Source organism: Cucumis sativus, chromosome 1, assembly GCF_000004075.3.
Source record: "Cucumis sativus cultivar 9930 chromosome 1, Cucumber_9930_V3, whole genome shotgun sequence".
NCBI classification, from domain to species: Eukaryota; Viridiplantae; Streptophyta; class Magnoliopsida; order Cucurbitales; family Cucurbitaceae; genus Cucumis; species Cucumis sativus.
This window is the reverse complement of record NC_026655.2, coordinates 406,223-428,133: the sequence shown is the minus strand read 5'-3', so window position 1 is coordinate 428,133 and position 21,911 is coordinate 406,223. Positions and strand designations below refer to the sequence as shown.

At 35.1% G+C, this 21,911-nt stretch overlaps 4 protein-coding genes and 2 non-coding genes across 6 annotated transcripts; 4 read left to right on the top strand and 2 right to left on the bottom strand.

Moving 5' to 3' along the window:
- Positions 1–1,069: 1,069 nt before the first annotated feature.
- On the top strand, positions 1,070–6,586 carry LOC101216946 (probable aspartyl aminopeptidase). Its single transcript, XM_031885247.1, has 12 exons — positions 1,070–1,228; positions 2,153–2,288; positions 2,456–2,534; positions 2,606–2,808; positions 2,954–3,020; positions 3,447–3,554; positions 3,689–3,844; positions 4,103–4,276; positions 4,659–4,733; positions 4,810–4,950; positions 5,397–6,203; positions 6,508–6,586. The coding sequence occupies exons 1-11, from the start codon at positions 1,141–1,143 to the stop codon at positions 5,613–5,615; spliced, it is 1,446 nt and encodes a 481-aa protein (XP_031741107.1). The 5' UTR covers positions 1,070–1,140; the 3' UTR covers positions 5,616–6,203; positions 6,508–6,586.
- On the top strand, positions 5,992–10,367 carry LOC101216468 (probable aspartyl aminopeptidase). The gene is made up of 11 exons (XM_004138010.3): positions 5,992–6,203; positions 6,508–6,643; positions 7,019–7,097; positions 7,230–7,432; positions 7,572–7,638; positions 7,779–7,886; positions 8,090–8,245; positions 8,423–8,596; positions 9,300–9,374; positions 9,452–9,592; positions 9,946–10,367. The coding sequence occupies exons 1-11, from the start codon at positions 6,026–6,028 to the stop codon at positions 10,165–10,167; spliced, it is 1,539 nt and encodes a 512-aa protein (XP_004138058.2). The 5' UTR covers positions 5,992–6,025; the 3' UTR covers positions 10,168–10,367.
- An 812-nt stretch (positions 10,368–11,179) lies between these two features.
- On the top strand, positions 11,180–11,295 carry LOC116401837. Its single transcript, XR_004214242.1, has one exon. It is a non-coding gene; the product is annotated as a U5 spliceosomal RNA (small nuclear RNA).
- Positions 11,296–12,405: 1,110 nt separating this feature from the next.
- LOC116401836 lies at positions 12,406–12,521 on the top strand. The gene has a single exon (XR_004214241.1). It is a non-coding gene; the product is annotated as a U5 spliceosomal RNA (small nuclear RNA).
- A 1,484-nt stretch (positions 12,522–14,005) lies between these two features.
- On the bottom strand, positions 14,006–16,512 carry LOC101216714 (adenylate kinase 4). The gene is made up of 6 exons (XM_004138011.3): positions 16,215–16,512; positions 15,382–15,527; positions 15,171–15,290; positions 14,922–15,089; positions 14,456–14,545; positions 14,006–14,353 (listed from the first exon to the last, which is right to left on the bottom strand). Exons 1-6 carry the CDS (start codon positions 16,330–16,332, stop codon positions 14,252–14,254), a joined length of 744 nt encoding a protein of 247 aa, XP_004138059.1. The 5' UTR covers positions 16,333–16,512; the 3' UTR covers positions 14,006–14,251.
- Positions 16,513–17,176: 664 nt separating this feature from the next.
- LOC101216223 (nucleolar protein 56) lies at positions 17,177–20,861 on the bottom strand. The gene is made up of 8 exons (XM_004138009.3): positions 20,526–20,861; positions 19,829–20,043; positions 19,549–19,706; positions 19,177–19,364; positions 18,847–19,099; positions 18,423–18,571; positions 18,166–18,300; positions 17,177–17,808 (listed from the first exon to the last, which is right to left on the bottom strand). The coding sequence occupies exons 1-8, from the start codon at positions 20,731–20,733 to the stop codon at positions 17,456–17,458; spliced, it is 1,659 nt and encodes a 552-aa protein (XP_004138057.1). The 5' UTR covers positions 20,734–20,861; the 3' UTR covers positions 17,177–17,455.
- Positions 20,862–21,911: the final 1,050 nt, after the last annotated feature.

Here is a 21,911-nt window from a genome sequence, read left to right as displayed (position 1 = left end):
TACGCCACTTAAATGAATTTAGCCAAAATTTAGAGTGCAAAAAATTTAAAAATTGAAAAGCCATAAATTAGATTTTAAATTAGTTTAAAATTTTAAAAATCGATAGATGAAGTAGATATAAAATTTAAAGTCGATAGACTAGATTTATAAGTGAAACAAATCAGTAAACAATATAGGTTGTCCATTTGAAATACGATTGAGATGTTTTCAGTTCATTGTATAATTTAAAGTCATTAAACAAAAAGTTCAACTATAATTGACATGTATCACACGTTTGTGTATTTCACTCATTGTTCCAAAAAATATGCATGGTCCCTACACAAGTTGTCGTGGAATATAAGTGATCTAAAAAATATCTTTGGTTTTGTTTACTTAATATCATTATCAACAAAATGTCAAAAGAGGGAAATTATATTTTTTACTCTTCAACCTTTATATACATTTGCCCTTACCATGGTTTGCATATTGTAACACCAATTTCTATTATATATATATATATATATATATATATGGAGACTTACAAAAATAACAAAAAAATTTATGATAACAGGACTCATGTCACTACATTTTATAAATTGCAAAAGTATCGAATTTAAAAGTCGATAACCATATGATTATCGTTTAATAACCCTATAATTACCGTATGACGATATCACTAATTTTGTAATATTTGCAATATGCAAAAAAAAAAAAAAGTCACGTGTGGTTTTCTTTTAAATATTTTTGTGATTTGAATTTTCCTAGTTATTAAACATAAGTTTGGGTGTGTGTATATATGTGTGTGAACTATAAAAAATTATAGAAAAAAAAATGATTTAGCCAAGAAGTACTTTTAGCTTTATGCACATAAAAAAGGAAGAAGGACCAAAGTTGATTATTGGTACGGACGGCATAAAAATATGAGCATGTGATATTTTTAATCCAATGTGGCCATGTGTTTAGTTTAATTGAGGAATTTTTGGTTTGATGTTTATCCATTGATATACCTACGGCATCTATGGACCGATAATGTAGCTTTCGTTTTATAAAATCATTATCCCATGCGCTACGCGTGGTCCATTTCCTCGTTGTGTATATCAATGTATAGAATGATGAAGTGGAAGCAAGCAGCTCATAGCCATTATCAAACATTGCATAAATATGGCTAAGGCAAATGGTGAAACCAACTCTGTAGTCTCTGATTTTATCGACTTCTTGAATGCTTCCCCTACAGCTTTCCATGCAGTTGGTAACTTATTTTTCTCTCTTCTATTATTTTTCCCTTCCTTTGTATGATTTGGAAGTGATGCTTAAATCGTGAAAATTAATCTTAGTCAGTTCATAAAGTTACAGGAATATATTTAATGTTGATAGTAGTAGGTCTTCTTTTTTTCATTGAATTTTTATCACTTTTGTACGGTGAAAATTAGTTTTAAAAAATTAAAAATTATGTTTTATAGTTATTTAAAAAATAACATGAGTGATTTTATGTGTGGTGACAATGATTATGAAACAGAAGGATTGAAATCACTTTTAGATCTTTTCGAAATATGTTAAAATCACTTTCGACAATATGAAAACTACATTTAAATGTGTAAACTTTACTCTTTTGCTGTTGAGATGATTTTAAGTAATTAAAGTCGAGTTTTAGATTGATTAATTTAAAATTATTCAACAACAAAATGAATGTTTTGAACTTAATGAGACAAATACATATAATTTATAATTTTTATAATTTTTTTTTGTCTTTTTGTGGCTTTAAATGTTAATTTAGCTCTCATTTGGCTAAATATCTAAATACGTAGTTGAATTGGCTTGTTGGTGTGGTTGTCAGCTATCTTACTTAAATATTACTTTGGAACATAGCCATGAATGTGACTTTTTTGTTTTTGTTTATTTCTATCTCTTCAAGGGAACAAACTTTCCACATTCAAATACAATCTAAACCCTTTCAATAATGGTAATCAATGACCAAAATGTTACATGCATTCATGAAGCTAAATATCACCCACAAAATGGCCATAGCTTGTTACTATAGATATATACTCATTTACAAATGTTGACAATTGAGACATGTTCATTTTCATAACTTTTTACCTGTAAAAATAACAAAAGTTATAGAGTTTGGAATCCCACAAATTGTAAAAATTTGGTACTGTCAAAATTTTGACAGAGGAGGCAAAGAAGCGTCTGGTAAGTGTGGGATACGAACAACTCTCTGAAACGGAGGATTGGAAATTAGAAGCTGGCAAGAAGTACTTCTTCACCAGAAATCATTCAGCTATTCTTGCTTTTGCAATTGGTAAAAAGTATGTTTCTCAATTTCACATTCCCAGTAGTTTCAATTCGAATGCCCATGAGGTGTTTTTAAGAAACAAGTGAACTGTTATCTTTTTAGTATTGTTACCAAATATCTGTTTGATTATAGTTTTAGTTTTAGGAATGCTGATGAAGTAATTTTCTACTCTTCTTTTAGATTTGTAGCTGGTAATGCATTTCATATTGTTGGTGCACATACTGATAGCCCTTGTTTAAAGTTGAAGCCTATAAGCAAGGTAAATCTTTAGTGTGTTTTTTTCTTCTTAGTTTTCTTGATGACCTTCAAAGATACTCAAATCTTGTGCAGATTACAAAGGGTGGATTTCTGGAAGTTGGGGTTCAAATTTATGGGGGTGGGTTATGGCACACATGGTTTGATCGAGACTTAACACTTGCAGGAAGGGTGCTTTTAAGGGAAGAAAGTAATGGTTCTGTGTCATATGATCATCGTCTTGTTCGAATTCTGGAGCCCATATTGAGAATACCCACACTAGCAATTCACTTGGACAGGTTTTTCAACCGAACTTAGATTAATATCCCCATTTTCTTGATTCTGTGTTTAATGTGAGGCTGAGATATGTTTGGAATAGTTTTTGGTAGCTTGCTTTATCGTTCATTATAAATGTTTCTATGTTTCTGTTTTTCTTGTTCAAAGGGATGCAGTTGCATTTGCGGTGAATACAGAGACCCAACTTCTCCCTATTTTGGCAACAACTATTAAGGTGATTTGCTTATATACAAATGACACACTATTCTTTGTTTATTTGTTTGGTTCCACTCGTTGCCTCTATGTTTTAAGGGTGAGTTTGGGATGACTCTTGAAATGATAAAAAATCGAATGTTGTAGAATGTAGGAGGCTCTATTGACCTTATCAATAACTAAGATGAGCATCATGGTCAAGTTGAGTGAGGCCATAACCAATTGGGACAAACCAAATGGGACGAACCAAGACTCGCCCTTAATCAATAATGATTAGTACAGATACAACATTTTTTTTATAGCAGGAGACAGATGATGTGCATATCATGTATAGGATTTATGGCTTATGTTTTGAGGTTTTTTTTTTGTGTGGCAAATAGTCTTTGTGCCCTTTCATCCCGTGTACGTTTAAGATTATCTTTTCTCCCTAATTAATGACTGCTCACAGGGAGAACTGAATAAAGTTGTTTCAAAAAACGATGCACAAATTGACAGAGAGAAAACAGAGCACAAGTCAACTCCTACTAGTGCAAAGCATCACTCGCTTCTATTACAAGTAAGATAAATAGCACCATACTAGTTTAATTTGATTTATTAGCCTTGGACTCATTTGAAGTTTGATGGATTGATTTCAAAATAAAACTGAAAGTTTGCTTCATGGAAATCATGAATTTTACCTGTTTGATATAGCTACTTGCGGAGCAACTTGGCTGTGATCCAGATGACATATTTGATTTTGACTTGCAAGTATGTGATGCTCAACCAAGTGTGATTGGTGGAGCTATGCGAGAATTCGTATTTTCTGGAAGACTGGACAATTTATGCATGACATTTTGCTCTTTGAAGGTTTGTATTTTGCCAAATCTTCTTTAAACACTAAAATTTTGTATTTTGTCGAAAGGATTGAAGTGTTTTTAAGAAAAAATGGAGTTTTGGAACACTTTAAAAGGCATTTTAAATAGGCTCTGAGTCATCTCTTGGTCGTTAGATTAATTTCCATAAACCATATGGCACATATCTCCTTACCTTCACAGAAGATTCTTAATTTCATATCATTCATTCTAACTCAAACAGACATATGTTTATTTGAATGGTTTTATACAGGCACTCATTGACAGTACATCTTCAGATAGTAGCCTTGAGGATGAGCCTGGTGTCAGAATGGTGGCTTTGTTTGACAATGAGGAGGTTGGATCTAATTCATACCAAGGGGCTGACTCTCCAACAATGCTTAATGCTTTATCACGAATTACGACTTCCTTCAGCACATATCCTTCGGTATTCAACTTTTCCTTACACTTCTCTTTTCCTTTTTATTGATATAATTAAATTTTTACCACAACTCATCTGCTAAGACCCAAATTGATTACCATTGTCTTTTTATTTTAAAAATTAAACATATAAATATTGCTTACACTTTTAAGATTAGTGGGGATGATGATGGTTCATTTGTGGTTCTAGGCCTCTAAAGTTTTGTTCAATTATAATACTATATCATAAAAGTACTACACCGTAACTTGACAAAAGCTTGTTTGCTTTAGATGATCTCTTATATGACTCAACTTTTATCTTCCAGTGTTTTTATTCACTTAGAGAGCCATTTCAAACTCAATACTATACATTTGATTTGAGAACTTTAATCACTACGGTTTCTTCACAGCTGGTTGAAAAAGCTATCCAGAAAAGTTACCTGGTCTCTGCTGACATGGCTCATGCACTACATCCTAATTATATGGTATGGAATCACATTTTGGTTGGGTTCTCTCTTGAATGACAGTGTTTAATGTGGTTATGTCTAATTCCCATCTCAGGAAAAGTATGAAGAAAACCATAGGCCTAAGTTTCATGGAGGACTGGTCATCAAGAACAACGCAAGTAATAAATACGCAACCAATGCAGTTACTGCAGCCTTATTTCGGGAGTTAGCTATAAAACATAACCTTCCTGTCCAGGTATGTTATATTTCCTTGTTGTTGTCACTATGGCATCAAATAGTTGCACTAATACAATAATGGAAGTAGGAAGAAAGGATACAAGATCCCTTATGTTTAGTGTGATGAACCTTAGGACCCTTTGTTTCTTTAAGTTCAACCCAACATTTAGAGGTGAGGACTTGAAGATCTAACCTCTTACTCAAAAGCACGAGTCTTAATCAAGAACTATCCTCAAATTGACAATGACCGTTCTGTTTCGAAAGGAAATTTAGGCTATGTTTGATCAAAACGAAAGTGCTTTTGAAACAAGTAAAAAATGCTTGTAGAGTGACTAAGAAACACTTGAAAATGCAAGGGCTTAACTATGTAAGAATCTAGCAGTTATAAGTAATGTGCAACTCTTGGATATGAAATAAGATTATGCATTGTGGAAAAAAAACTTATGACAAAGTTAAACCTTGCAGGAATTTGTGGTCCGCAATGACATGGCTTGTGGCACGACCATTGGCCCCATCCTTGCAAGCGGGTTGGGTATACGAACCGTAGACGTGGGAGCGCCACAGCTATCGATGCACAGTGCTCGAGAAGTGTGTGGTACTGATGATGTTGATTACTCCTATCAGCATTTCAAGGCTTACTTCGAAGAGTTCTCAAGTCTTGATGCCATCCCGGCTGATATTTAGAACCTTCTTTCTCATCTTCTCAATAAATTCCCAATAATAATCTTGGGTATCTCCATATTAGAATAAGGGTCAGGAATTTAAGCCTACCATCCATAGAAACCATTGTCATGGTTATCATTATGTATTGCCTTTTTCTGCTGTAAGCAATTTCATTAACTGCTGTCAAGACATTATATCAATAAAATCATAAGTCAATGGATGAATTATCAACTATACAATTGTATCTAAAGTAACTTTCCGAAAGAGTTTGTAATAGTGGAAAAGAATGTTGCTTAAAAGAGATGCTTTCAGCTCAATGGAGAATGGTACTGAAGGAGGATTCCATGGGGCTTGACTTTAATGGGCCACAGGCCCATAATGAATACAAGCCCAACAGAACGTACTTGTTATCGGCCATGGGATAATCTATAATGTCCTTCGGTGCCTTCTCTCATACTCATCGGAACCAACAGAAGTGTAGGAAGTGGAGCTCTCGAGTCACGATTTCAGACATGGCGGCAACGAATGATGCCAAATGTAAAAATAATGCTGTTGTGACTGATTTTCTCCAGTTCTTGAACGCTTCCCCAACTGCTTTCCATGCCGTCGGTAACTCCCACTTGATCTTCTTTGTTGCTTCGAGCACGCAAAGAGTATTGTCTGTCATTGTTTTTGGCCTGCTGAGACACTTCTTACACGCCTTCTCAACGTCCTGTTCTTTGTTTCTGTTATTGACGAATAAGATCATACGGATTTGAAATTGCAATTGTTTAGCTCGTTGTTTGCAGTGGTGTTGACTATGTTAAAGGGAAATTTTATTTAATTACTTCGTTGCAGTTTCACGATAATCTAGATCTTGAATTTTCATTTTGATACAAGATATAGTTATTCTTAACTTTGCTATATGATCTAGAGGAGGCAAAGAAGCGTTTGATAAGCGTTGGATATGAACAAGTATCTGAAAAAGCGGACTGGAAATTAGAAGCCGGGAAGAAGTACTTCTTTACCAGAAACCATTCAACCATTGTTGCTTTTGCGATCGGCAAAAAGTATGGCTATCAAGTTCTTGCTCTTAGTTTTGAGTCGGATTCCCTTTTGATTCTTGGAAATATATAAAAACAAATTTCAATTAGTATTTCTAACTACAACTGTAGAAATGGGGAGGGCTTCATCTTATTAGGTAGATTGTTTACTAAACTTCGTGCTTTTTTTGTGGACACTATGGGGTGAGCACAATAAACATCTCTTTAGCAATTCCTTACTTGTTTTCATAGTTTTATGAATATTGATCTATCTATTGGATTTTGCTGGTGCAAACACAAAACACTCTTTTAAGTAGAGGAAAAATTTGCTCTATATCAATTCACATTTGATTCTGTTTTTCATCTTTTTATTGCCGATTTTTAATAATGTGTCTTCTTTAGATATGTTGCTGGGAATGGATTTCATATTATTGGTGCTCATACTGACAGCCCTTGTGTGAAACTGAAACCGGTGTCCAAGGTATTTGATCGTTTTCATTCTTTTCTAAAAAAGAATTATATAGTACTCCCCACAGTAAATGACATTTAATAAGTTTTACCTACTATTTGATCTGAACCACCCTCCTACTTAGTTCAACTTAATCTTGTGCAGGTAACAAAAGGAGGATATCTGGAAGTTGGTGTTCAAACGTATGGGGGTGGGTTGTGGCACACATGGTTTGATCGTGACTTAACAATTGCAGGAAGGGTGATTATAAAGGAAAAAAACAGTGGTTCATTGTCATATATTCATCGCCTTGTACGAGTTGAGGATCCCATAATGAGAATTCCGACACTAGCAATTCACTTGGACAGGTTTTCCTAATTAATTGAGATTATCATCCATCTTGTGTCATTTACTTGTTATAGTGAAACTAAATTCTGATTACGTGAGGTTGCTTCTCCTATAGTTTCTATCATTACAGTATCCATATGTTTTTTTTCTTGTGAAAAGGGGCACAGATGGGTTTAAGGTGAACACACAGAGTCATCTTCTCCCAGTTTTGGCAACAAGTATTAAGGTGATTTATTTTTATTTTTTCTTTGACTACGGATGAGAGGCCTTTTATATAATTTTGGTATGAAAATTTTTGTATCAAATATTCTGTCTGGCTTTTCATCCATAAGTTTATCTTGCTCACTGATAAATGTATGTTCACAGGGGGAGTTGAACAAAGCTGTTACCAAGAATGATGTACAAAATGATGGAGAGAAAACAGATCCTAAGTCAAGTCCCAATAGCTCAAAGCATCACACGCTTCTATTACAGGTACACATAGGAACCGAAGACTTCTGTTTTCAGTTGAACAGTGAAGAGCAATTTGGTTTATTAGGCTTCATTCATTTTGATTTTGGTGGACTAATTTGTAAACAATGATGAAAGTACCTGCTTCGGCAGAGAAGATATTACCTTTTTTTGTTTCTACATTTGCTCCGTGTTTATTTTGATTTTGATTGTCTTGTCTCCTGTAGCTACTTGCCGATCAACTCAACTGTGAACCAGATGACATTTGTGATTTTGAATTGCAAGCTTGTGACACACAACCTAGTCTGGTTGGTGGTGCACAGAAAGAATTCATTTTCTCTGGAAGGCTTGATAATTTATGCATGTCGTTTTGCTCTTTGAAGGTTTGTAATATGACAGAGGCTTTGTTAACGTACCTGGAAGGTCAAGTGCCTGATTAAATCATCACTTGGCAGCCAAATTAATCCACTGAAACCACATATTATTTAGAATTATTTTTACAGATTTTCTGTTGGACATTATTAATTCCGTACACTTTTGTTTCAATGGTCACAAATCAGGCATTGATTGACAGTACATCTTCTGAAACTAGCCTTGAGAATGAGCCTGGTGTTAGAATGGCGGCCTTGTTCGACCATGAAGAAGTTGGATCTAATTCAGCCCAGGGAGCTGGTTCCCCAGTAATGCTTAATGCTTTATCACGAATTACAAACTCCTTCAGCTCTGACTCTTCGGTATTCACTTCTCCTTTAATATTTTCCCGATTCTTTGTTTGAAGATGATTGTAGCAATACTGAGTAGTGAGTACTGCACCATAGAATTAATTTCCATATGTGTTAATTTACTTTCACCACTTTATCCTTCCATCTTGAATCCTCAGTTAATTGATTAATGATCGAAGAAGCAGCTGTTTTCTTATGATTTGTAGAAGCAATAGGGAGTGGTTCCATGATAATCATTTTGTCACTAGAAAGCTAACTTTATTTGTGGCTCTAGCTTGGTGAGCGTGTTCAAAGCGTGCTCATGCTCCCATTTTCTTTTTCTGGTTTCCTTTTGTTTAATATTTACCACAACGATGTAAAGGGGTTCTGAGGAATATTTCAATGAGAACGAGTTGTGTTATAACTAACAATTGGATTGCCATACATGTAATTTAAACATTATTTTGCATAGTGCATCAATTGAATTCCTGCTCATAGTTTCTGTAGAAAAGGTGAGGGGGAATCTGTGCCAACTGACAATTTGTAACTTTTGGCGTTCTGATTGGATTAACCATGTAAAAATATGTGCAGAATCTAGATTAGAAAGATGCTTCTCTAACGAGAATTTGGCAATTACTTGTTTGGTCTTATATGATGATCACTAATATGACTTTGCTTGTGTTCACAACCAATTTGACTTGACTTGTGACCTTCTTTCATCGTTCTGGATCTTCAGCTGGTTGAGAAAGCTATCCAGAGAAGTTTCCTTGTCTCGGCTGACATGGCACATGCATTACATCCTAATTATATGGTATGTCATCCCATTTGGTTGTGTCCTTTTCAGTAGGTTGTGCTGTTTATAGTGGTAATATAAAATTTTCATCTCAGGATAAGCATGAAGAAAATCATCAGCCCAAGTTGCATGGAGGATTGGTTATCAAGAACAATGCAAATCAGCGATATGCAACCAATGCAGTCACATCGTTCATATTCAGGGAATTGGCTGTGAATCATAACCTTCCTGTTCAGGTCTGCTATAGATTTCCACGTTTTGCTCATTGATGGCACCAAACAGTCGTAGAGCTCTTTGGATTGAATTAAGAAAAGAAGTGTTTTTCAAAAAACTTAGGACATAATTAGTAAAGTTGGAACCACGTTTGGGAACTTCAAGCAGAAAGAAAACTGGAAGCTTCTAGGAGTAATAGTGTTCTTATTCTACCTTGTATATTCTGGACCTCTCCACAAATTTTTAAGAAGTTCCAAAGTATAACATTTTGTCTTTGCAGTAGGAAGTTATACGCAATCTTGCATTTTGGTAGGAAAATAAGATCATAATATGAAAATCCTTCGCTAATAATAATAACGGTCACTACAACTTGCAGGATTTTGTGGTCCGCAATGACATGAGTTGTGGTTCAACCATCGGCCCCATTCTTGCCAGTGGTGTAGGTATACGAACAGTAGATGTTGGAGCACCACAGCTATCAATGCACAGTATTCGGGAAATGTGTGCTACAGATGATGTCAATTACTCCTATGAGCATTTTAAGGCCTATTATGAAGAGTTCTCTAGTCTCGACCAGAAGCTCACAGTCGATATGTAGGACAGTATTCCTCTCCGTTTTCAAAATTTTCCAATAAACCAACAGAAGGGTACCTGCCACCTAGTTGTTAGCACAAGTTAAGTTACTCATGTATACCATTACCATGGTTATGTTTCTGAGTCACTGTTTGATTGTCATTAGATTGCAACATGAAACATCAATAACATAGTACGAGTTCTCCACAAATAGTTTTGAGCAAATGTTGTTTTCACATCTAACAATATTTGCTTTTGATTATCAGGTTGTTATTACAGAATTTTGAAAACCCAAAAATGGAGATCTCTTTTTAACATGAGCTCTTATTACATAGAGATGAATAAATGCAAGGAGGATTGAACATATATAGCTTTAAACTTATCTTTTAAAAAAAAATTACAAACATATTAATAATTATAAAACTAACTTGTATTCTGTTCTTATAAATGGTAACACACTATCTGATATCTTGTTCGTAATGCATGCAATTGAATTTAATTAGGAAGTAAAATGAAATTGCTACAGCCAAATGCTCTTGCCAATCGTTTAGTGTCAACTTACGGGTTAATTTGACATGGGTGATACCAACTCTTTTAGATTGAAGAATAAATGAACTAGTCTCTTGCTACCATTGATTTTGACAAATTTTTTTTAGCCACCCACTAAATGACACACAGATTCAATTTGAAATTGTGAAGAAATTTCATAAATATTTAATATCAAGTAAACAAATCTATTATATATATATATGAACACAATTATTAATGACTATTCTCAAGACACAAAAAAATCATCAATAATGATATTCAAATATATTTTTCCTCCATTTATATTATTATCATTATTCGTTTAAAAGTAAACTCTTCCAAATCAATCATTCAAGTGAAATTTCCATTGTCGGTTCCAATATGAAAGGAGGGAACTTAGTAAAAGCTGTGAGTGAACTACCGAACTTTCCCACATCGAAAAGAATAACATATGCCACAAGATCGGAATTGCTATAAAATGCGAATCTGAGGCCCATGTCAAATCACGGAGCCGTGCGGTGAGCACAGAGCGAACTATTCTTTCGCCTTTTACTAAAGAATACCGTGTGCTCGCCGCTTATAGCGGCATACGCCTATTTTTGGAGGGGTTTCTCTTCGGAGAAGTCCCTATATGGATAGTCAAACTATTAATGATATTTTTCCACTGTTGTTCAGCTGTCGTCTTGTAGTTGTTGGCTTCAATTTGGTAGATTGCTGTTTCTTAGTTTGGTCCAAATATCGAACCTGTTTAATATCTGACGTGTTGAGTACTAAGGTTTTAGCTTGGATCTGACCTAAGCTTTGCTCTAAGAGCCATAGAAGGTATGGCCGCTGCCCTTAAAAATGAGATATCGTACTACGATAGGTTATAAAGAGGGTTTAAGTGAGACATTTGTCATTTGCGAGAATTTTACTTGATTGGGTGTAAAATTAAACTGGCCAGGTAGAAAGGAGCATGGATGTGGGTATAAAAGCTTGAATGTCAGCATCCTACTGAGAGAACTATGTGATATTTGCTCTTATGGACTTCACGTTCTTCTTTTGTAAGGATCTTTGATTCATTGATTATAAGTTTTGCAACACAGTTCTTCATGTTGTTCAATGTGGAAACAACTCGGAAGTATTTCCTTTTCTATGGTCAAGCATTTAGATTATGGTGCCCCATGGTCTTCCAGTATCTTCTTGATCACTAACTTCAAATATTTCAGCACAACCGTAGAAGTTGCTTATCCTGAAATCAGATTCACATAGCTAATTAGTGGAATATTTAAGAGTGTCATGGAGGCCATGTACAGCTTTGGAGGAATCCCTTAGACGAGCATATGGTACAAAATCTCTTTAAATACGGTACAACCCCCTTTATTTCAATCTATCAATACCTTTAAACTCATCTTCAAAATCTCCTTAACAAACACCGCAATTTGTGTTAGTTGAAGAACTACATTCATTCTCCTTGCCCACAAAAAAAGGGGGGGAAAAACAGATGGAGGATAACAATATCTTTGGTCTGGGTTATTTTCTAACTTGGTACTATTAATGTAATCGAATCTAGATATATTTCAGCACATATATTTTGAATCCATGGCCATGGGATAGGTGTAGTTTATTTAGCTGCAGAAGGGAACCCAGCTGAGGTGTGAGTGTCTATGGTAACTGTCCCACATCGATACTTTAATAAATGTCCAGTGTACAAACAGCTATAAAAATAGAATCCATGAAGGATTGTAAGGCACGGAGCTGTGCGGTGAGCACAAAGCGAACTATTCTTTCGCCTTTTACTAAAGAATACCGTGTGCTCGCCGCTCATAGCAGCATACGCCTATTTTTGGAGGGGTTCCTCTTTGGGGAACTCCTATCAATTTAAGTTTTAATTTTTTTCTTTCCGTTTAGTTATTTGTATATTGATCAGGACTTCATTTTGTGATTAAATTACCTGTTCTGGCCATTGTTCTATTTTATTTATGAAATTAGGGCATATTGAGAGTAAGGACCAATGTGTAATATGGTATAAAATGGGTCGTAATATGGTATAAAATGTGTGGACCCAAGATTCTGAAAAGCAAGGATATCCCACCATCACAGTAATTGAATGCATGAATAGTGATTTCGATATATCGAGAGTCCATAAAGATAAATTTGATTAATAGTGATTAAAAAAGAAAATTGCGGTGGAGTTTACTATTCCACGATTGTCAAAATTGGTAAATCCCTGCTGGCGAAAATGTTTGCTTTCAAGCCAAGGAAGAAAGATGAACCACAGAAGTTAATCTATTACTGATGTTACTCATAAATTGGAGATTGAAAATTAAGTAATTTATTCTCATTCGTTACTAAATTATTGCAATGTCACATGGTGCAGGCATGCAACACAGCTTCGGAGCAACATTCAGGAAGTTGAACTCGAGAAAAGCCGCTTGAAGGCATATACAATGTATATTCATTTGGTTCTTTCTTTTAGTCTTTTAGCCCCATGGATAACATAACCAAATGTGTAGCTCAAAATCTAAAATGTCCATATCAGTTTCGATACGAGGCCGACCCTTCTTCCCACAATCAGTAGTATGATGACCCCTTGATTTTTGCCCTCAACACTTCGATAGCAGCAGCCTGAAAGATCTGTGTTTTTTGGCTCTCGTCTGTTGGTTTCCTTGACGAGAAAATTTCCCACTTGTATAGAAATGGATCACACCTTGTAACTAACCAAAATGTCCATCATTCAAGTTAAGTTATCAGTTTCATTCGTATAATATAAGTTGTGCATTTTCTTAATTCATGGTGTTCGTTGAACGCTATGTATTTGATATATGTAAAGAAACAAGGATTCAATTAGATTTATAATTTTTTTTAAAGTCTATTTGGCTTTGAATGAAATATAATTTTTTTTCAAACACATATATCCAGTGCAAATTTCATCATCGAATTACGGTATGTTTGGAATGATACAATAATTAATCAGTTAGGATTTAAATGGATATAATCCAAATGTTTGATGGTATATATTGATATCATCCTCTTCTTTCCCATATTCATGAACACCTAAGCATCAACGACACAAATTATATAAATTAATTGCTTTAATAATTTATTATTCCATTCAATAACGTCATTGTTATAGGGTCTTTATATGCCTATTTAAATTTTTTTATTCAAAAAGTTGTATGATTTAAAGGAAAATATAAAAAGATATACGTGGACAAAAAGTTGCCAATGAGATTGAAAGGCACTGGTTCAAAAGCTATAAAATTTCAATGGGGCCAAGAAGATGATCTTTTGTTTGCCAACTTGTTCAATAGAGATTCCAAAAGAACATAGAATTTCAATAGCGAAAGAATCCGCATGGAAATGAGCACTGATAATATAAATTTCATTGTTCTATAAGATAATTATTCTTATTTTATAGAATTAGTACAATTTGTAATGAAAAGTTGAAGACCAATGTGTATCTTTTGTTCAAATGAGGTTAACTCACAAAGTCAGCAGATTTGACAATACAATATCAATTGAATGTTAAATTTTCCAATGGTTTCTGTAAAAATTGAAAAGGTTTCATCCATTGTTGAATTATTGTAAGATGCCCATTTCTAGGATGAGAGCACTTTCTGAATCTCTTCTGTTACATCTTTGGGAGGCTTCTCTGCTTGAAGATCTACCACAATTTTCTTCTTGGAATAGTAATCAACCACCTACAAGCACAAACAAATTTCATTTGCATCACAAACTTGCCGTATAAGAGATTTGTGCCACCATAAATTTGCTAAGAAAAGGATTTTGCATAGCGATCATACTGGCTTTGTTTTCTTGTGGAAAGCCTCCAGCCGAGATTTGAGAACTGCTGCAGTATCATCCTTACGTTGAATCAGAGGTTCTCCCGTAACCTTCAAGTCCGACAACGGAATTCAGTAACAAATTGTTGATGGTTCATGAAATATCTAATTGGTGAGATCTTTGGTAACTATCCCTATTGGGGTCCCAGTCTCTCCCTCTTGTAATTTCATACCATCGATGAAATTGTTTCTTATGCAAAAAATTGAGAAACAGAGGGTGTGCTCTAACTAAATTCGTACTAAAAAGTTAAGCTTGAGAAACGACTGTTTCTCTTTATAGGCAGGCAATTGAGTACCCGGTGCTTATCCATAGTTAAACTACAAAAGTATCACATATTACATTTCTCAAAAGAAAATTTCAGTTATCAAAAACAAAATGTTATCAAACCAGAAAGAGGATAAGGTTAAGCAAGGTTAGCTTTCTTACATCATCAATGCCAGCAACCTTTGGAGGAGCAAATTTGGTGTGATAAGACCTCCCGCTGGATGGGTGTATCCATCGTCCAGTAATCCTTTCCTCCAAGATTGCATCGTCAATGGAAAAATTAAGCACCTTATCAATTTTAGCACCCTGCTTTTCTAGCATCTCATCCAGCTGCAGTTAGGAAAATGAGTGAGTAGAATTATTCAAAAACCACTTCACTGTGAAAAGTACAAAAAACAAAAATAAGTAAACCTTCTGTGCTTGGACCACGGTTCTAGGAAATCCATCAAGAATGAAACCTTTCTGACATGAAGGCTTCTTAACTGCCTCATCAATGATGCCAACAACCAAATCATCAGACACAAGTTCACCCTGAAAGTAAAAAAGATATTAGCAAGAAAGAAGGCAACATGCAATGCAAAACTGTGTGAGGTAACGACGTATAAAATAAATAAATAAAAACCTTGTCCATGGCCTCCTTAGCCTTAACACCAAGTGGAGTTTTTGCAGCAACAGCAGCTCTTAACATATCACCAGTAGCCAAGTGACACAAGCAGTATTCATCCTTGATAATTGGAGATTGGGTACCTTTTCCTGATCCAGGTGGACCTGTAGAACAAAAAGAATCTTAATTAGGAACGTACGACTAAAATCCATGAGATCTCGATGATACCATGGCTATAGAAAGCTAGACAGACAAAATGGCAGGAGCAGTGAAATGAGAATTAAAATATTGAAATAACAAGCAGACATAGTCTACATTTATTTTTTCTCCTTCACTCTAACTTATTGTTCATCTACAGCGCACCATGGTGAATGAAACATGGTGAACTCGTTTGAATTCATGAAAATATTCAGCTTGAGCACTATGATGTCAGGAACAAGTGAGCTAAGACACCAGAACGTTTGTGAACAAGTAAATCCACGGAATTATGTAGCGAGAGCTGGAGTAAGTATAATGCAGAAATCATGGATAATCATAAACCTCTGTAAGACCATAGCAAATTCACCTCGGATCTAATTTTTCTTTTTAAACAATAGCAGGAGCACTTGACGAACGAAACGCAGATCGCTGCGTAACACCAAATCAAGAGAAAAATCTCAAGCAAAACACGAATGTTTCAGATCACCGAAAGAGAAACCACGTGAACACATCACAAAGAGCTGGAATTTGCGGATCTAAGACGGAATTCTATTCTACCCAGTAGAAAAGACCAGAAAATGAAACGAAAACCAATGGCAAATCCCTGATGCTGCACATGAAAATGCAGATAGAAATAACAAAAAAAAAATTACCAATGAGAATGAGGTGCTTGTCGGGTTTTGAAGCGCATTTCATGCGACGGAGAAGCTCGGTCATGAGATGAATGGAGGGAACATCTTCTAAGCTGGCTGATCCAGAACTACTAGCCATGGTTGTATGGTCTTCTTCTTCGGCTCCAATGAGGTTTACGAGATTTAAGAACTTCAACTATTATTTCTTTGTTCGAAACCTCCGAACACTTTTGAAACTTCAACAGCGACTTTCATGGTACCAACGGAGTTTTTCATATACTCCAACTCCCCCCATTCCATTTCTGCCCTTTTTTTTTTTCTTTTCAAATGACCTTCTTGTCCTCTTCAACTCCCCATTCCATTTCTGCCCTTTTACTTTTTTTAAAGAAAATGACCTTGTCCTCTTCTCTCTTTTTTTCTCTTCTTTTCTTTTTTATTAGGAGAAGCGTAATCCTTTCTTTAGGGTTAGGATTACTGATGTCTATAATTTAGAAGATAAAAATCAAACTATAAACCTCATTTACACTATTATTAATTTAAATTATCACGACATATAAAGTGTAAAAGTTGATTGTGTTGGTAATCCACTGTTATTCAATATAGATGAAGTTTTAATCAACTATAGAAACCTCATTGTTTAGTTTCTCCATGGTTACTAAGTTTGATTATAACCTCATTGTTTAGTTTCTCCATGGTTACTAAGTTTGATTATAACCTCATTGTTTAGTTTCTCCGTGGTTACTAAGTTTGATTATAAAGACATAAGCTTGTGTTTAAATTAGAATATGTATTTTGAAGTCCAACTTTAATTACTGAATGTGCTCCTCTACCCTCATTTGAATACAATATTTTAGTTGCTTTAAGAATTTAGAATTTTTTCTAACACAGACTTGAAAGTTAAAGTAAGATTTAACAAATAATTAAAGTATCCAAGTCAACAGATAATGTGAAAAGGGCAAAATTTTAGACTCCAAAGCAGGTGCTTGGAACAAAATGAGAGGAACTTCATCTACGATAATCTTTAAATTATAAAAAACACTTCCAACAAAATTAGAGTTAAGTCATTCAGACTATAAGACAACACGGCAACATAAGCATATTGGCACAAGTTTTGCTGTTGGACGGACAAAAATTATAGAGATCGGAGACCAAAAAAGCCACAACGGGGCATTTCTACAGCTACAATGTTATGGCAACAAAACCATGTCTACCTATTGAATAACCATCTGTCTCCTCATGTTTTACTACTGTGGTTCCACAATTCATTCGGCATCTTCACTTTTCGACTTTTTCTTCTTCTTCTTCTTACCGTCTTCAGCAGCAACTTGATCATCCTTGTTTTCATCCTTGCTCTTCTTTTTCTTTTTCTTCTTGCCTGCTTCTTCCTCGCCATTTATGATTTCTGAAGCCTGCTGCTGTTCCTCTGTTTCCCTTTCCATCTTTCGCTTCTCCTTCTTTTTCTTCTTTTCTGATTTTGTATCCTCTGTGACATCACCGTTTGCAGTAGCACTTGGCCTGTCTTCAACCTCACCGTTAGCATTAGACTTCGATTTCTTTTTCTTGCTTTTCTTCCCTGAAGCTTCGCTTGGCACTTCTTCTACGTCCATATCAGTTGCTGCGCCAATTTTTTTACAATAGTCAGATGGTCAAAACATCAGCCAAAAGCAAAAACCAGAAATAAAATAGGAGGCAAATATAAATTTCTGGTGGAAGGGAGTAATGGAAACTCCTTCCATACAATGGGATGTGAGATCCACGGACATTGGAGAATGGTTTATAAAAGCAACTACTCTCATAGGACTGGAAATATTCCCTATAACTACTGCACATCTTCCAGAAACAGAAATAGAAATAAATTTAAGGAAAACTTTAAAGCACGAAAAAACATGATTGAGCCACAGTAGAGGTCTTTGAAACAAAAGCTGACACATTTTTTTAAGGTGAATGGCCACCACGGCCACATTTCACATACCTTTGTTATCAGCACTTTCAATTGCAGCTTTCATAACATCTATGTTTTTACGTGGTGCTATGCCCTTGTCATAAAAGTCAAGCCGCTCTTCAACTTGCTCACGAAGTTTCTCTCCAAAGGTTGTGGTACTGCTCTCTGAATGACAACACAAAAATATAAATCAGAACCAGTAACTGGTGCCTAGTGGTAGCTATTACTTATTGTACAAAGAGTTGATTGTATTGTACAGAAAACTGCACAAGTATGTCAATGACTACCTGCAAAGCAATCGATACGTGTTGCAATAGAGCATTTGTTTGCAAGATAACGTGCCATTCGGCCTTTGTTGCGCGCAGATGCTCGCCCAATGAAAGAAGAATGAAAGATCAGACCATATTTAGGAGTGTTTCCTTTTGTTTTCAAAGCCCTGAATAGGAAAAAAAAGGCAATGTATTGGACCGGTTATTTATCAAGCAAATATCAAGCGGTAATAACAGTTTGAACTTCAAAATAGAATTGAAGAATTATGTGGCTTGGCTACATATATAAGTTTGAAGGTCAGCATTTCTAATTTGAAACGTTGCAATTTGGTCTTAAGCAGAAGTAATGTTTTCATAATTCAGAATGAATGAAAGATCTCATGAATTAATGCAAGGATCAGAGAAGTAATACACCATTATTTCAACTAAATCAGTTGCAAACCTGAAGAGTGCTTTCTCAGCACCAAGAATCTGAAGAGTGGAAGAAGGGCACTTGGCCAAATTTGTGAGACTACCAGCATGAGAAATTAAACGGGCCCCAACAACTTCACCAATCAAAGAGGCCAAATTGGGAGCAATATCGTTCATTTTAGTAACTAGATAATCATAAAGTTTCTTCCTGTAATCAGAAAGATCCATCACCCTCTGTGCAAATTGCTGGACATTAATCAAGTCGATATCAGACAAATCCTGACCTGTAACAGTCAGTTACCAAATCAGATAACGGGATAAGAGTATACAATTCAAAAATAAAATTAAGCCAACAATGTACCCATGGAGGCCTTGGCTGCTTCAACAATCTCCTTTGCTTTATCTTCATCGCCAATTATGTCTGTCAAGCTGGGGATTTTATCTTCAGCCAACTTCGACTTGTCTTGAATGTATTTAGCAAGTTTGGCATAAAGATAATTGTCACCGACAATCTTCACCAACTCAGGGAAATGCCATGAGTACCACTCTCTGTATCATAAAAGTAAACATGAAATAATTAACAAATAACATTCATGGTTTGTAAAGAAACAAACTTTAAAATACTAACATAGTAGCATCCACAGTCCTCATCCCAAGAGAGGTAAAGGTGGTAAACAAATTCTTCCAAATCGTAAATCATTGTCAAAAATTAGAATTTTGTTTTATCAAATACCTGACTCTCATGGAGAAGGAATTAATGTCTTTGTCCAAAGTGTCAAGAAGAAAGATGGCTTGAATAACCATGTTATCGACACGGTTAACATTGAACTTCACTTTCGCTCTACTATAACTGTGTCCCAGACCAAGTTGAGCCTTCTCCAAATCTCCTTGCTGTAAGTAAAAATAAATGGTTAGATAGATGAAAGTAATTTGCCATAGTGAAACGTATGTGAGAAAACTTCAGTACTACTAGAAGTCAAAGTTAAATAAGAGGAGCAGTGAAGCAGGCAAACCTTGAGATCTTTGATAAATTTGTCAAAGTGAAGACGCACACCACGAAGAAGCTCCAGAACAAACTCGTTGCTTTGACATGGGATTTTAGTCTCTTCAAAGATGTTTGACCCAATTTTGGGTTCAGCTAGTCCCAAAACGAACTTAGCCTTTTTACCTTCCTTAGCTTTTGGAAGGTTAATTTCCAGAAAACTCCTCAACTCATCGGTCATAAGCCCTGCCATTTTGTCAGTAGATTATTCATCAGAAAGTTCAAATTTTAGGATTAGTTCCAGGAAACGATTCAAACTAACATGCTTATGATTGATATAGCAAGTCAGCATTCATTCAAAAACGAGCTTAGGTTGATCACTAATGCATAAAAAAGTATTATTTTCACAATCATCCCATCCAACATGTACAACGTTGTTTGAAACCCAAAAATGCGAGTTGCAAAAACCCTTACACAGCAGAGGCAAAGCTTTAAATATGGCGTACAACAATCCACCAAACACAACAAAATTAACAAGACAGAAGCGAAAAAGCTATTTTCCTTTCAGTACAGTTGCGTAAATAAGAAACGCTCCTTCCAACAACAATTCAGAATGAGCTCAAACACTACCACCATAAACTCCAATACATACTATAACTGTAGAAAAAACAAAGATAACCCCTAAAAAAGTAACAACTCAATGAAATAGCTGAAAATCAATAGATTACCTTCGGAGACAGAGTTGCACTGTTTGAGAGCATCGAGAGCCGACTCAAAGGGGTGAAAAGCAGCAAGCTTCACGACCTTGCCGAAGCGGTTGAGGTCGGAAACAGAGCTCCTAACAGCTTCGGTGTTCTGACCAATTTCGTCAAGGCCATGGGCATGAAACAGAGCATAGCCAGAAGCAGATTCATAGAGAAGATACGTGGACGTCATGGGAGAGAGACGAAGTGTTTCTCTCCTTCAATGGCAGCGAGAGAATGGGGAGCAAGACCAGAGCAAAGAGTTTCTCTCCTTCAATGGTGCGAGAGACGTGGGGAAATATTTTAGGGTTTGGGTTTTAGGAACTGCCATATATAAAAAGGACCATTTCTAATTTTTTACCCAAATGACCAAATAATGAAGAAAAAGAAAAGCCCAATAATGTAAGCCCAAACCTTTCGAACAAATTAATAAGCCCAGCTTTAAGCCCAGTGTAGCACAAGAGTGGAAATATGTTGAATATAGGCTATATGTCATATTTATTAGGAGTGTTTTAAAAAATCAATAACCCAACCATCCGGATTATCCAACCCATCGGATTGGGTTAAACTTTTTCTTTGATTGGGTTGGATTGAAAAATTGAAGAAAAAAGTTGAGTCGGATAACCGAGTCGGGTTGACATCTTTTTCTAATGAACATTGTAACTTGTAATTTGAATGTATAACAAATATATTTCATCGTGCATCTTGAATGAAAAAAAAATTCACTTTGCATATTAGAAAACAATATTAGATTTTGTCTAAGTTATGGAAGGATGAAAAAAAAATCAACAAGCCAACCCAACCTAGATTTTTTGGGTTGGACTGCATTGACCATTGTATATTGAACCGATATGGTTCATTTTTTGAATATTTTGATTTGGTTCATAATTTTCCTCCAATACGATCCAACCGACTTATATACACCCTTAATAAGGAAAATTGCAATTGATGACTATTTTAGCAATAATAATTAAGGATATATCAACATTTTTTAAAAATTGCAAATATAGCAAAACTATCACGGATAGACTTGTATCGCTGATAGACTTCATATGGTATATCAGTGATAGACCAATATTTACAACATGGTCTATCAGTGATAAACCAATATTTGCAACATGGTCTATCAGTTATAAACTTATACCATTTATAGAATTTGACAAATTTTGCTATATTTGCAAATTTTTTAAAATTGTGTTATATACTTAATTAATTTGAATTTAATTGCTAAATTTGCAACTATTCCTAATAATAATAGATCCAAAATCTAATACTAAGCTCAACCTCAAATAGCGTACACTTAGAGGGAATGATAGAAGACATCTATACACTAGTCAATTAGTTTAGAGAAAAAATATTTCTAATTGAATT

Coding starts and splice junctions, on each gene's coding strand:
- LOC101216468 (XM_004138010.3), top strand. CDS start 6,026: ATGTCCTTCGGTGCCTTCTCTCATACTCATCGGAACCAACAGAAGTGT. Junction 8,246..8,422: donor TGTCGTTTTGCTCTTTGAAG/GTTTGTAATATG, acceptor GTCACAAATCAG/GCATTGATTGACAGTACATC. Junction 9,593..9,945: donor ATCATAACCTTCCTGTTCAG/GTCTGCTATAGA, acceptor TACAACTTGCAG/GATTTTGTGGTCCGCAATGA.
- LOC101216223 (XM_004138009.3), bottom strand. CDS start 20,733: ATGACGTCCACGTATCTTCTCTATGAATCTGCTTCTGGCTATGCTCTG. Junction 19,707..19,828: donor AATTTATCAAAGATCTCAAG/GTTTGCCTGCTT, acceptor TTTTACTTACAG/CAAGGAGATTTGGAGAAGGC. Junction 17,809..18,165: donor TGAAAGTGCTGATAACAAAG/GTATGTGAAATG, acceptor AAATTGGCGCAG/CAACTGATATGGACGTAGAA.
- LOC101216946 (XM_031885247.1), top strand. CDS start 1,141: ATGGCTAAGGCAAATGGTGAAACCAACTCTGTAGTCTCTGATTTTATC. Junction 1,229..2,152: donor TACAGCTTTCCATGCAGTTG/GTAACTTATTTT, acceptor AAATTTTGACAG/AGGAGGCAAAGAAGCGTCTG. Junction 4,277..4,658: donor CCTTCAGCACATATCCTTCG/GTATTCAACTTT, acceptor GTTTCTTCACAG/CTGGTTGAAAAAGCTATCCA.
- LOC101216714 (XM_004138011.3), bottom strand. CDS start 16,332: ATGGCTAGTAGTTCTGGATCAGCCAGCTTAGAAGATGTTCCCTCCATT. Junction 15,090..15,170: donor CCGTGGTCCAAGCACAGAAG/GTTTACTTATTT, acceptor TCCTAACTGCAG/CTGGATGAGATGCTAGAAAA. Junction 14,546..14,921: donor AGGTTGCTGGCATTGATGAT/GTAAGAAAGCTA, acceptor TCGGACTTGAAG/GTTACGGGAGAACCTCTGAT.